We start from the raw sequence: 14,725 nt of genomic DNA, 5'->3' as shown, positions 1-14,725 counted from the left end.
TTAAGAGATTGCTGGCAGCCCCAAACTCCAGCAACAACATTAAAAGGCAACGTGACATTAAATGAGCCCATGGACGGATTCATAATGTGAAAGATTAAATGAGTCCACTGACTACCTTCCAAATCAACCATCTACCCAGATTTGGTTACAAACAAATTTTCTCAGTTTTTGTGAGAACTATGATTTTTTAAAAGCCCAACAGCCTGATATATGTATGTAGTTTTTTCTAATTCAATCCAACAAGTAAGTGTTGGATTGAAATGGGTGTCTACTTTTCTCTACTACAGTGTTCGTCATGGCTCTCTAACATGTACAGAAGGTGTCTGAGGAGATAAGTATGCTTTATGCTCAGATATGCAGATGACACCACCCTTACGGCAGAAAGTGAAAAACTAAAGAGCCTCTTGATGAAAGTGAAAGAGGAGAGTGAAAAAGTTGGCTTAAAGCTCAATATTCAGAAAACTAAGATCACAGCATCTGGTCCCATCATTTCATGGCAAATAGATGGGGAAACAGTGGCAGACTTTATTTTCTTGGGCTCCAAAATCACTGCAAATGGTGACTGCAGTCATGAAATTAAAAGACACTTACTCCTCGGAAGTAAAGTTATGACCAACCTAGACAGCATATTAAAAAGCAGAGACATTACTTTGCCAACAAAGGTCCATCTAGTCAAGGCTATGGTTTTTCCAGTAGTCATGTATGGATGTGAGAGCTGGACTATAAGAAAGCTGAGCACCAAAGTATTGATGCTTTTGAACTGTGGTGTTGGAGAAGACTCTTGAGAGTCCCTTGGACTGCAAGGAGATTGATCCAGTCCATCCTAAAGGAAATCAGTCCTGAATATTCACTGGAAGGACTGATGTTGAAGCTGAAACTCCAATAATACTTTGGCCACCTGATGCGAAGAACTGACTCATTTGAAAAGACCCTGATGCTGGGAAAGTTTGAAGGCGGGAGGAGAAGGGGACAACAGAGGATGAGATGATCGGATGGCATCGCTGACTCAATGGACATGAGCTTGAGTAAACTCTGGGAGCTGGTGATGGACAGGGAGGCCTGGCGTGCTGTAGTCCATGGGGTCGCAAACAGTCAGACAAGACTGAGCAACTGAACTAAACTGAACTGATGTTCTTTTTGGGATCCTTCAAAATTCTGGATAATAGAATCCTAAATGATTCAGTGGGGGAGTAAAAGAAGATTTAAAACCAAGTGCTGGATTTCCCTGCTGGTCTAAGTGGTTAAGACTCTGTGTTTCCAATGCAGGGGGCAGGGATTCAATTCCCAGTCAGGGAACTAAGATCCTGCATGGTGTGCCCCTCCCAAAATCCTTAAATTACTTTACCAAGAATGCTTTGTATCCCTGAATGCATCTTTTGACCACATGAGACATTAATTATATTGAATTATCTTTCTCGCTTATTTCCATTAAATTCTAATTTCAATTATTTTCATTTTCATCTAAAGTACTGGATATCTTAAATTTTTCCTCTATATATAAAATTTGATTTCAGTTATGTCAGTTCTGTTCTTTGCAATTTTAAAATTAATTAATTCTGTAGTTATTTGGTCCTCAATTTATTTTCTTGTTTCTGTAACATTTTCTTTTATCTCATTTTGTTTTCATAATACCATCTCATCATTGAACTCTTATTTATTAAATTCACAGTCCATTGAGTTGTTCTGCAGTTGCAGAATTATATATTTGTAAGGAAATTCTTTGTATTCACTGAGTTGTTTTTCTCAGGACAGGTTTTTGCAGTATATTCTTCTTGCTTTAATTTTTGCTATACCTTTGCATAGTTGGATACATTGATTCTCTTGGTCTTATTCATGCTTTTCTTTAAAAATAGTTTTATTTATTTTTAGCTGTGCTGGGTCTTCCTTGCTGCACAGGCTTTTCTCTAGTTGCAGTGCATGAGTTTCTCGTTATGGTCACTTCTCTTGTTGCAGAGCATGGGCTCCAGAGTGCACAGGCTTCAGTAGTTGTGGCTAGTGGGCTCAGCAGTTGCAGCTCTCAGGCTCTAGAGCACAGGCTCAGTTGTGGGGTGCGTGACTTAGTTGCTCGGCAGCATGTGGGATCTTCCTGGATCGGGGATGGAGCCCATGTTCTCTGCACTGGTAGGCAGATTCTTTGCTACTGAGCCACCAGGGAAGCCCCTCTGCCACTTTTTAAATTATTTCTCACACTGAAATATAATCTGAAGTAGCCACTTTAATCCACAAGTGTTTTTCTCAAGAGCTGTTTATTTATAGGTGATGTCTACTATGTTTTGGTCACCTACTATGGAACAGGCATTATGCTAACTGTTTTACATACATTTATTGGAAGGACTGATGCTGAAGCTGAAGCTCCAATACTTTGGCCATCTAATGCAAAGAGCTGACTCGTTGGAAAAGACCCTGATGCTGGGAAAGACTGAAGGCAGGAGAAAGGGACAACAGAGGACGAGATGGTTGGATGGCACCACTGATTCAATGGACGTGAGTTTGAGCAAACTCCGAGAGATGGTGAAGGACAGGGAAACCTGGTGTGTTGCAGTTCATGGGGTCGCAAAGAGTTGGACATGACTGAACGACTGAACAACAACAAATTTCCCATAGCAGCCCTATTATTATTAAACTCATTTTTACAGATGAGACAACCAAAGCTCCAATATAGAACTCTTATCCATAGGAGTAACTGGGCCAATTGAAACAAGAGCTTAACTTCATTTTCATTAGAATACATACTCTAAAATATGTCTTCTACCTCTACTGTGCTGGAGAGCAAAACAAACAAAACAGGAAAAAAAGCACCAACCAGTGGAAAAAACATACCAACCAGTAAGACATTTTTCTTTCCCAATTTTCCCTCTCACATTCATTTCATCCAGGCTCCAAACATTTATTAAGCATTCCTATGTAGTGGCTTCAGGTAGTGATACCCACTGAGAATAGTGACTTCTGAAGTCCAAGCTGAGGAAGTAGTCAATAAAATGCTGATTAAAGAAAATGGGACTACGTGGCTCCCTCTTTGGAGCCATCCGGATGACTACTATCAAAAACAAAACAAAACAAAACAGAAAATAACGCATGTTAATGAGAATAGAGAACAATTAGAACCCTTGTGCATGGCTGGTGGGATTGTAAAATGGAAAACAGTATGGATACGCCTCAATAAATAAAAAATAGGAACTATCAATCCAGCAATCTCACCTCTGGTATATATCCAGAAGAATTCAAAGCAGGATCTCAAAGGGATATTTATACATCCATGTTCACTGCAGCATTATTCACAAAAGCCAAGAGGTGTAAGCAACCCAAATGTCCACTGATTAACAGACAGAGAAAATGTGGTGTATATATACAATGGAATTTATGAAGTCTTGAAAAGGAAAAAAAATTCTGACACATGCTACAATGTGAATAAACCTAGACGACATTATACTAATGAAGTGAAAGAAGCAGTGACAAATACAAATAGTATATGATTCCACTTATAAATGGTACTTAAAGTAGTCGAATACAGAAAAACAGAAAGTCAAATGGTGGTTACCGGGGGCTGGGGAGAGGAGATAAAGAAGAGTTGTGAGTTTCAGGTTTGCAAGATGAAAAAGTTTCAGAAATCTGCTTCACAACAATGTCAATACACTTAATGCTACTAAACTGTACCCTTAAATATGGTTAAAGTGATGAATTTTATGCTGTGTGTTTATCACAGTTGAAAAAAAAACAGGAAGTTCTATAACACTGTTGGAAAGATAGTTCTGTTTCCTGTTCGCTCCACAGCCACTTGCCCTGCTCTGAAGCAGGATTTGATTCTACCTTGGCAAGAAAAGACATAGGGAAAAGCTAAGCTTGTGTGGTGAAGAAAAGCCTCTATCCTACCTCATGGGAAAACATTCACATACTTTTTGTCAGTTTCACACAGATTAATCTAGTTTTCATTTCGCCTTTCCCATCCACTGGGTGGTTTTATTTTGTTTTAAGACAAGGCGAACTGCCAAAAAGAAAAACCCCAGGGCTTACTTCTGCAGGATGGATCCCTTAATGATCAGCTCTTCATCCAAGTCTGCTTCATTAGCCATGAAGAGTAGCCTCTTGCCTGTGCTGTCCACTCCAACGAAGTCACGTTGCTCCACTGAATCACACACAAAAAGGAAAATCAAACAAAGCCATTGGCCATGCCTGTGTGACTAAGTCAGGGGACAGGGCACCTGCTCACAATGCTTTTGGAACCAAATACAGATTATTTAACACGTACTCATCACAGTGTTTAAAACACGGGCAGTCAGAATTTTTTTGTATTGCTTTAACGGATATAATGAGGTTAGTTGGTGAACTTGAATAAAGTCTGCAGACTAAAGTATTGTGCCAATGTAATTTCCTATATTAGGAGATTTGTCCTTTTTGGGTGAGGAGTATCGGGGAAAGACACACATTGATGTGTTAAAGGCAAAGGGAATCATATCTGCAATTTATTCTCATAAATAATTCAGAAAAATAATGATTATATAATATACTGTATATACATCAAATATATTGAATACATAAGAGGGAAAGAGGGAGAATACTAGAGCAAATGGCAACATTTGGGGAATCTGGGTAAAGGATATATGCAATCTCTGTACTACCCCTATAACCTGTAAATGTGAAATTATATAAAAAAATGAAAAGTTAACAAGATGATGGATATTTTAATTAGTTTGTGGCAATCATTTTATAATGTTTACATATATCAAAACATTATGCTGCTTATCTTATATATAAATTTTTATTTGTTAAAAATAATAAGTAAATATCAAAAATGAAAAGTTAAAGAAAAAGGGGGCAATCAAGATATTGCTTAGCCAAATTAAGTGGATGAATCTCAAGTTCACTGCATGGAACAGAAGGAAAGTACAACTGCTTCTCTGCAAATAATAACCTAGGTCTGCTCACTGTGTAAATGGGAATAGTGTTTAAGGACATCCACATTTAGCCAACAGTAACTATATGTGTATTACGCACTAGATTCTATGCTGTGGATGGGAGCAATGAAAGAAAATAAGGCACATATTTACTAGATGAGAAGAGTTCTCTGGCAGACAGTGATCTTATAGGCTGCCATATTATTGCTGTCTTCTGTGTCATATTTCTTTCCCCCAACAAGATTACAAATTCTAAAAAGGCAGATTTATGATTCCTTTAGATCTTCCACAACATCTAGTACAATGTTGAACACTTAATAAAATCTGCCAGCAACATCCCTACAGTATCTGTTTATAGCTTACAAAAGCATTTCCACATAGAGACAGCATAGTGTAATGATTAAGAAGAGAGCCTCTCAAGGATATACAATGGAAAAAAGACAACCTCTTTAACAAGTGGTGCTGGGAAAACTGGTCAACCACTTGTAAAAGAATGAAACTAGAACACTTTCTAACACCATACACAAAAATAAACTCAAAATGGATTAGAGATCTAAATGTAAGACCAGAAACTATAAAACTCCTAGAGGAGAACATAGGCAAAACACTCTCCGACATAAATCACAGCAAGATCTTCTATGACCTACCTCCCAGAATATTGGAAATAAGAGCAAAAATAAACAAATGGGACCTAATGAAACTTAAAAGCTTTTGCACAACAAAGGAAACTGTAAGTAAGGTGAAAAGACAGCCCTCAGATTGGGAGAAAATAATAGCAAATGAGAAAACAGACAAAGGATTAATCTCAAAAATACACAAGCAACTTCTGAAGCTCAATTCCAGAAAAATAAATGACCCAATCAAAAAGTGGGCCAAAGAACTAAACAGACATTTCTCCAAAGAAGACATACAGATGGCTAACAAACACATGAAAAGATGCTCAACATCACTTATTATCAGAGAAATGCAAATCAAAACCACAATGAGGTACCATTACACGCCAGTCAGGATGACGGCTATCCAACAGTCTACAAGCAATAAATGCTGGAGAGGGTGTGGAGAAAAGGGAACCCTTTTACACTGTTGGTGGGAATGCAAACTAGTACAGCCACTATGGAAAACAGTGTGGAGATTTCTTAAAAAACTGGAAATAGAACTGCCATATGACCCAGCAATACCACTTCTGGGCATACACACCGAGAAAACCAGATCTGAAAGAGACACGTGCACCCCAATGTTCATCACAGCACTGTTTATAATAGCCAGGACATGGAAGCAACCTAGATGCCCATCAGCAGACGAATGAATAAGGAAGCTGTGGTACATATACACCATGGAATATTACTCAGCCGTTAAAAAGAATTCATTTGAATCAGTTCTAATGAGATGGATGAAACTGGAGCCCATTATACAGAGTGAAGTAAGCCAGAAAGATAAAGAACATTACAGTATACTAACACATATATATGGAATTTAAAAAGATGGTAACAATAACCCTATATGCAAAACAGAAAAAGAGACACAGAAGTACAGAACAGACTTTTGAACTCTGTGGGAGAAGGTGAGGGTGGGATGTTTCGAAAGAACAGCATGTATATTATCTATGGTGAAACAGATCACCAGCCCAGGTGGGATGCATGAGGCAAGTGCTCGGGCCTGGTGCACTGGGAAAAACCAGAGGAATCGGGTGGAGAGGGAGGTGGGAGGGGGGATCGGGATGGGAAATACGTGTAACTCTATGGCTGATTCATGTCAATGTATGACAAAACCCACTGAAAAAATTAAAAATTAAAAATTAAAAAAAAAAAAAAAAGAAGAGAGCCTCTGAAGTTAGACTACTTGGGTATGAATTCCACATACTAGCTGTATATCTTTGAGCAAAATACCAAACTTCTATTCCTCAATTTCATCTGTAAGAGGGAAATAATAGTCCCAACACCTACCTCACAGGATTGTTAGGAGAACTAAATGAATTAATAATATCTGTAGAGCTGTATTTAGTGCTTTTAACTAAAGCATCAAATAAAATGTTTAAGTTTTAGAAATTAAACAAAGACACACTCTCATTTGATCTGCACAACAATCAAATAAAGCAATGATTTAATACCTCTCTGAAAGAGAAAAACTAAAAGTTGAGTTCTAGGAAAAACGGCAACTCTAAAGATGAACTTGTCTACCTCCTATTGACAGACAATGGCCACTATATAACCTAATATGCTTCCCTGTTGGCTGCAGCTGCCTATACCTAAAACCAAATATTTCACTCAAGTGTATAATGTGTTCAGTTTAGGTTCTTGAAAGCATTCATTCTTTCAAATGTTTTTTGGTTAGCTCACATGCAGTGTTTTAATCTGAACAGGGAGAAACTGTCATAAAAAATTACACTTTTTTTTTGTTACCAAGATAAGTGAACTCCAAAGAAGGTAGGATAAATAATGCCAGTATGTTGCTATCAAAAGTCTACAAATAGTAAATGCTGGAAAGGGTGTGGAGAAAAGGAAACCCTCTTACACTGTTGGTGGGAAAGCAAACTAGTACAACCACTGTGGAGAACAGTATGGAGGTTCCTTAAAAAACTGGAAATAGAACTGCCATAAGACCCAGCAATCCCACTGCTGGGAATACACACCGACAAAACCAGAGCTGAAAGAGACATGTGTACCCCATATTCATCACAGCACTGTTTATGATAGCTAGGACATCCTACATGCAACCTAGATGTCCACTGGCAGATGAATGGATAAGAAAGCTGTGGTACATATACACAATGGAATATTACTCAGCTATTAAAAAGGACATATTTGAGTCAGTTCTAATGAGGTAGATGAAACTGGAGCCTATTATACAGAGTGAAGTAAGTAGAAAGAAAAACACCAATACAGTATATTAACACATATATATATGGAATTTAGAAAGATGGTAATGATGGCCCTATATGCAAGACAGCAAAAGAGACACAAATATAAAGAACAGACTTTTGGACTCTGTGGGAGAAGGCGAGGTTGGGATGATTTGAGAGAATAGCATTGAAACATGTATATTACCATATGTGAAATAGATGACCAGTCCAGGTTCAATGCATGAAACAGGATACTCGAAGCTGGTGCACTGGGACAGCCCAGAGAGATGGGATGGGGAGGGAGGTGGAGGGGTGGGCTTGGGGATGGGTGGACACGTACACCTGTGGCTGATTCATGTCAATGTATGGCAAAAATCACCACAATAGGGTAAAGTAATTAGCCTCCAAGTAAAATAAATAAATAAACTTTAAAAAAAAAAAAAAAAAGAATGCCAATATAAAATATACAGAATTTCAACTGAAGCTATATTTTACAAAGAATTTCAAATGCCACAAAGCAACTGTGACATATATCAATTCATCCATTACATGGAAACTTGAGAATATAACAAAGTCTGCAAAGGCCTGATTACAAGCCAACATTTTAAAAAGAAATAACACAGAGATGTTATTTTTGGATATATTTGGAGTGCTTATCCTATCCAACTCCTCTGGCCCACAGAAACCTTGAATTACTCAATGTCCTGGGAGCAATAATTTCCAACAAATCAATTTTTCAGCTATGTTGCACTTCAGTCACATTTCCCTCACTCTCAAGCCCCCTTCCTTGTATTGGCTTCTTTGTAGCTACCATAGTAACTAGGACCTCAGAATATGATACAAATTATAGAAACTTGGACAGGTTTCTTTCTATTCTGCATTAACAAAGTGAATTCCACTTGGGAAGCAGAGCAAAAACATTAGATTGTCCATCCTAAAAGAAAGTTTACACAAATAAGGTTAAAAAGGCGGTTAAAAAGGCAGTTAAAACTATGAATTCCCATCTTAAAAAATTCTGTCATAACCAACTGTCCATATACTTTTCCAGTTGTTTTTTTCTTCTCTGTTTCCTATTTAGTCATTTACTTATCCATTCATTCATTCAACTAAGCAATATATTTGTGTACCAGCCCTGTGACAGGCCTTATGTTTGGCGTGGGGAATTTCATCTCATTTTATAATGTCAGTATGATTCTGATGCCAAAACCAAAGATATGAGAAAGGAAGATTACAGGCAAATTCACTCATTATATAAGAATCCTGAATAGGCCCCGCCCCCGCGCCCCCGGTCCAGCCAGCTCGCTCCGGCTCGCTCCGGCCCGGGGCCGCTCCGCCCCACCCCGCCCCCGCCGGCCGGGGTGCTCTAGGTGCCGCGCCGAGACCCTCTGCACCCGTGCGAACATGGCGCTGCAAGCGGTGCGGAGCGTGCGGGCCGCGGTCGGCAGTCTGCGCGCCATCTCGGCACCCAGCGCGCCCTGCTCGCCGCGGCCATGGGGACTGCGGGCGGGTGCCGTCCGGGCACTGCGCACCGGCCCTGCTCTGCTGTCGGTGCGGAAATTCACAGAAAAACACGAATGGGTAACAACAGAAAACGGTGTTGGAACAGTGGGAATCAGCAATTTTGCACAGGAAGCTTTGGGAGATGTTGTTTACTGTAGTCTGCCTGAAGTTGGGACAAAGTTGAACAAACAAGAGGAGTTTGGTGCTTTGGAAAGTGTGAAAGCTGCTAGTGAACTCTATTCCCCTCTATCAGGAGAAGTAACTGAAATTAATACAGCTCTAGCAGAAAATCCAGGACTTGTCAACAAGTCTTGTTATGAAGATGGTTGGCTGATCAAGATGACATTCAGTAACCCTTCAGAACTAGATGAACTAATGAGTGAAGAAGCATATGAAAAATACATAAAATCTATTGAGGAATGAAAATGGAACCCCTAAATAAACTACTTTGAAACAACTTAATCTAGCATAGTTGTCTTAAATTAGTGGTGGATAGATATTTAAAAAGCAACTTTTAGCAAAAGAAACTACTTGTAACAATGTTTCCTGAAGAAAATACCCCTTAACTTTCTAATGCCTTCAGATAAACACTGTGTATCTTTTCCACAGCATCCTGTGATTTTTAGGCTAGGCTCCAGTTATAATATTCAGAATTCCTGAAATTATCTCTGATAAAACTAATTATAAAAATTATGTAATTCAAGGATAACATGGTTATCTTATACCTTATATGACATTGTAACTTGCTTACAGCTATCCTTGGATTTGGGTCAAAATGATCTTCCCACTAGAAATAACTCCCAGTGGAGAAAAGTTTGTTAGTTGTATAATGTCCAGTGAAGAATATTACTGTCTTAATTTTGCAATATACTGTGTTTGCTGGTGCTATTTTTATACAGTGAAGCAACAGCCTTGCAGGAGAATAAACAATTTAATAATAAAATATTCAACTTCTTAAAAAAAAAAAAAAAAAAAAAAAAAAGAATCCTGAATAAAATATTAGCAAATAAGAACTAATAGTGTACATTATAGATTTAAAAGGGTTACAGATTTGTTGTAGCTCTTCCCATCAAGAAATAGAGCCTAGAATGTAAAATGGTAGCCACTGTGGAAAACAGCATGGTTGCTCCTTAAAAAATTAAAAATAGAATTACAAAATGATCCAGCAATTCCACTTCTGGGTATATACCCGAAGGAAGGAAAGCAAGGTCTTGAAGAGATATTTGTATACCCATGTTCATAGCAGCATTACTCAAAATAGTAAAATACAGTAAAACTGTAGAAGCAACCCAAATGTCCAACTATGAACTAAACAGATAAGCAAAATGTGGTATATACACATAAGAGAATATTATTCAACTTAAAAAGGAAGGATATCCTAAAATATGCTACCACATAAATACACTTTAAGGACATTGTACTAAGTGAAAAAAAGACAGTGACAAAAAGACAAATACTATATAAGTCTACTTATATATGGTACTTAAATTAAGGTAGCCAAAATCATACAGAGAGAAAGCAGATGGCATTTGCCAGGGGCTAGGAGGAGGGAGAAAATGGGGCTACTTCTCTCATAGCCATATTTAATGGCTATGAAGTTTCAGTTTTATAAGATGAAAAGAATTATGGAGAAGGGTAGAGGCGATGGTGCTCCACATTATAAACAAATTTAATGCCACTAAACTAAATTTTATGTTACATGTTTTTTACCACAACAAAAAAGTGTGAGAAAAAAAGAGTGCTGACCAGAAGGAAAACAAAAAAAAGTAAGGTTAGTTCCCCATCCTTTATATCTAGGTTGGTCTAGTGACTAACTTTGACTAACAAGAGTTTGGAGGAAGTGACACAATGTAAGTTCTGATCTTTGGCCTCAAGAGATTGTGTAGCTTCTGTTATTTTCTTAGAACCTGCTGCTGCTGCCATGTGAGCAAGCCTGGGCTAGGCTCCTATGTAAGAGACTAAATGAAAAAAGAAAGGGACTGCCCTGGTGGTCCAGTGGCTAAGACTTCACACTCCCAATGCAGGGGGCCTGGGTTCAATCCCTGGTCAGGAAGTTAAATCCCATATGCTGCAACTATGAATTCACATGCCACAACTAAGACTTGACACAACTAGATAAATAAATAATTTTTTTTTTTTCCTTAAAAGAAAGAAACTTGGCTGTCCCAGTTAAAGCCCTAGACATATTAGTGGGTTCAGCTTTGGTAGGCAGACTCAAAGAATTATAACAGGTTCCTAGCATTCACACCATTCTGTATCCTCTCCCATTGAGTATGGGCTGGCCTAGCTACTTGCTTCTATCCAGCAAGGTGCAAAAGTAATGAGATATTATATTTGTGATTAGGTTACATAAATTAATAACTTAGGCTTTGCTAAAAGAGTCTCACCTTTTCTCCTCGGAGAAAAGGTCCATTTAACAAATGGAGCAAGGAAGAAGGGACATCTACATGGGAAAAAAAAAAGCCAACCTCACACCATATACAAAAGACAAATCTGTCTGGATCAAGGAATTATGTGTCAAGCATAAAACTTAGAAATCCTTAATAGAAAATCTAAGTTAACATTGTTCAGAACTTGCAGTATGGAGTTCTTCAGCAAGACATAAAAAAGAATGAAAATTTGCCATTTGTAACAATATGTAGGGACTTGGAGGGTATTACACTTACGTAATGAAATAAGTCATATGAGAAAGACACACACTGTTATTATCACTTATATGTGAAATTAAAAAAAAAAAAAAGAAACAGACTCACAGATATAGACAACACTAGTGGTTACCAGTGGGGAGAAGGAAGATGGAGGCATAACAGAGGTAGGGTATTAACAGGTACAAACAACCATGTATAAAATAAATAAGCTAAAAAAAATAGATTGTACAGCACAGGGAATGTAGTCAGTATTTTATAATAACTATAAATGGAATATAATCTTTAGAAACTGAATCACTGAAACTTAGATAATATTGTAAACCAACTATAATATACTTTAATGAAAAAAAAAACAGGCAAGCAAAACAGAGAATTGGAGTCTAAGAGAACATTAAACATGTATGAATAAAACTGCACTTAATTTTTTTTTAAAAAAAAGGAGATTAATTTGAGAAAAAAATTTCAGAACTGAGGACTTGAATTTTCAGATTGAAAGGCCCAAGAGATAATCCAACACAAGAAATGTCATCCAACACAAGAGATGACAATAAAACACTAAGGCATATCAATGTGAAATTTTAGAAGTTTGGAAATAATAAGATTCTATAAGTTTCTAGAAAGGGAAAAAAAAGTTTCATACAAAGACTCAAGAATCACTATGCCATTGGACTTCACAGAAAAGCTAGAATATAGTGAAATAATACCTTCAAAATTTTGAGGGGTCAGGATTTCCAAGAGAATTTTATATCCAGCCAAAATATCCAATAAGTATGAGAGCAGAATAAAGACATGCAAAAGCTCACAAAATTTATTTTTCACAAACCCCATCTTAGGAGTCTACTAGAGGTTATATTTTTATACACACACACACAAAGGTACATAAGCTAAGAAAGAGGAAAATATGAGGCTCAAGATATGAGAATGAAGAGTGAACCTAAAAAGATAGTTCTATAACAGAGCAACTAATCCAGAATCTAGGAGAGAGATCTTCAAGAATTTGAAATTCTGGGAATACTTAGACTCTTGGAAAGTAATTAGAGGAAATTCACACAACTGGGATTAAGGTTGAATTGGTAATAAATACATAGAAAATTAGGCAAGTGAAAAAACAAGACAATTTCTAGGAAAATAAAGAGAAAAATAACAACATACTACAAGGTTCTGCTGTGAATATCACTTATAAGTTCATAATAATGTAAACATATACTCAGTTAATCAACACTACAATATAAGTCACTATGTTAGGAAGCTGGGGAGACTGGAAATTTGCATGCATTGTGCCGGGGGGGGGGGGGGGGAGAGGATGTGGTAAAATAGAATTAAATCTTTAAGTTTCACAGTAGAAAGTAAGAAGATAATTCCTAAAACTAAAAATATCAAGACACAGCAAACAAAAGCATGTCATTTGAGATGTGGGATTAAATGTGAAAAAAAAATTGGTTAAAAATGTTAAGTGGCTGCCTCTGAGTAGGGTGAGGATAGACAGGATGGGCGTTGCTACTTATTACAATGTACCATGAATGATTATAGTACTTTTAAAATTATGGGCATATAGAACACTGATAAAAAATTAAAATTAAATTAAGGGGGAATAAAAAAAAGAAATGAACTAGAAAGTCCAGGCCGTGGAGTTAGAAGCCATGAATTCAAGTTCTGATTCTGTCACTTACCACTGATGTGATTTTTGGACAACTATCCAAATTGTTACTAGGTCATAGATGGATTATACAAGTTGGAAAGTAACAAAACTACCTAGCCCCATTAATTTTATCTTGTGAGCAAATCTTGATTATTTATGTTTCTCACACAGGGCTTAGCATAGATTTTATATACAACATGTCCTAAATTCAATGACTACATCAAAATTTAATGTGTTTGTTAGTCAGGGATCTGATTTCATACCAGCTACCTCTGTCTGTACCTAAGTAAATCATTTGCCTCCTTCTTTTCAAATATTATGCCTTGAAACACATTTCCCTGTAACTGAAACATTAAATTGCTCCCTGTATTTTGTACATGTTCCTGTTATTGTACCTGTCACACCATGACATACAATTTCTACTATATTTGAACCTATTTCTGTATACTGATTCCTCAATCACAAGAATTTCAGTTTTGAGTATGAAGGGGTTTCAATCACTTCTATTGGACATAATTAGGGGGAAAAATGGGTTGGGGCAGAAAGAATGAGATTGAGAAGAGAAAAAAAGATAAATCAGAAGCCTAAACAGGAGCAGAAATTTGCTTGTTGAAGAAGAGCTTTGAGAGAAATAAAGGAAGCTGAAGCAAAAGAAATACAGGCTCAGAACTGCCTGCCAACATGTGTTAATATAGAGGGAGCTATGCTGACTGAGAGATGACAACCAAGTGACAGCTTTTGTTTGTGAGATTCTGAAGCACTCTGATATGTATTGATCTAGTTTGGACTCAGGTAAAGAACCTGCCTGCCAATGCAGGAGACATAAGAGACATGGATTCAATCCCTGGGTCAGAAAGATCCCCTGGAGAAAGGCATGGCAACCCATTCCAGTATTTTTGCCTGGAAAATCCCTTGGACAGAGGATCCTGGCAGGCTACAGTCCATGGGGTTGCAAACAGCTGAACACAACTGAAACGACTTAACAGTCTGGACCAAAGCTATCCATTACTCTGAGAACTAGGGAAGAGTTTGAGAAATACTACAGTGAACTGAGTAAGTTAAACAGCAATTTCCTAGAACATTTTCCATTTCAAACATTCCAAGAGACATGGGAACTGTAGAGATAATAGTCAATAATTTGTATCATAAAACCATAAAACCATCTGTACAATCCAAGTTGTACAGAGGAATGCCCAGGAAAAAAAGC

At 37.4% G+C, this 14,725-nt stretch overlaps 2 protein-coding genes across 2 annotated transcripts in view; one reads left to right on the top strand and one right to left on the bottom strand.

Annotated features, from left to right (window-relative positions):
- The window catches only part of EIF2B3 (eukaryotic translation initiation factor 2B subunit gamma), a 108,915-nt gene that overhangs the window by 53,834 nt on the left and 40,356 nt on the right, over positions 1–14,725 (bottom strand). Inside the window, exon 5 of the mRNA XM_065914239.1 lies at positions 4,012–4,123. Coding sequence (XP_065770311.1) covers positions 4,012–4,123 — 112 coding nt within the window. The remainder of the gene's footprint in view (positions 1–4,011; positions 4,124–14,725) is intronic.
- On the top strand, positions 9,010–9,688 carry LOC136164448 (glycine cleavage system H protein, mitochondrial). The gene has a single exon (XM_065929400.1). It carries the CDS (start codon positions 9,133–9,135, stop codon positions 9,652–9,654), a length of 522 nt encoding a protein of 173 aa, XP_065785472.1. The 5' UTR covers positions 9,010–9,132; the 3' UTR covers positions 9,655–9,688.

The sequence above is a fragment of the Muntiacus reevesi genome, chromosome 1 (assembly GCF_963930625.1).
Source record: "Muntiacus reevesi chromosome 1, mMunRee1.1, whole genome shotgun sequence".
Classification (NCBI taxonomy): Eukaryota; Metazoa; Chordata; class Mammalia; order Artiodactyla; family Cervidae; genus Muntiacus; species Muntiacus reevesi.
Note: the sequence above shows the minus strand (reverse complement) of the source record. Positions and strands in the feature narration are given on the sequence as shown.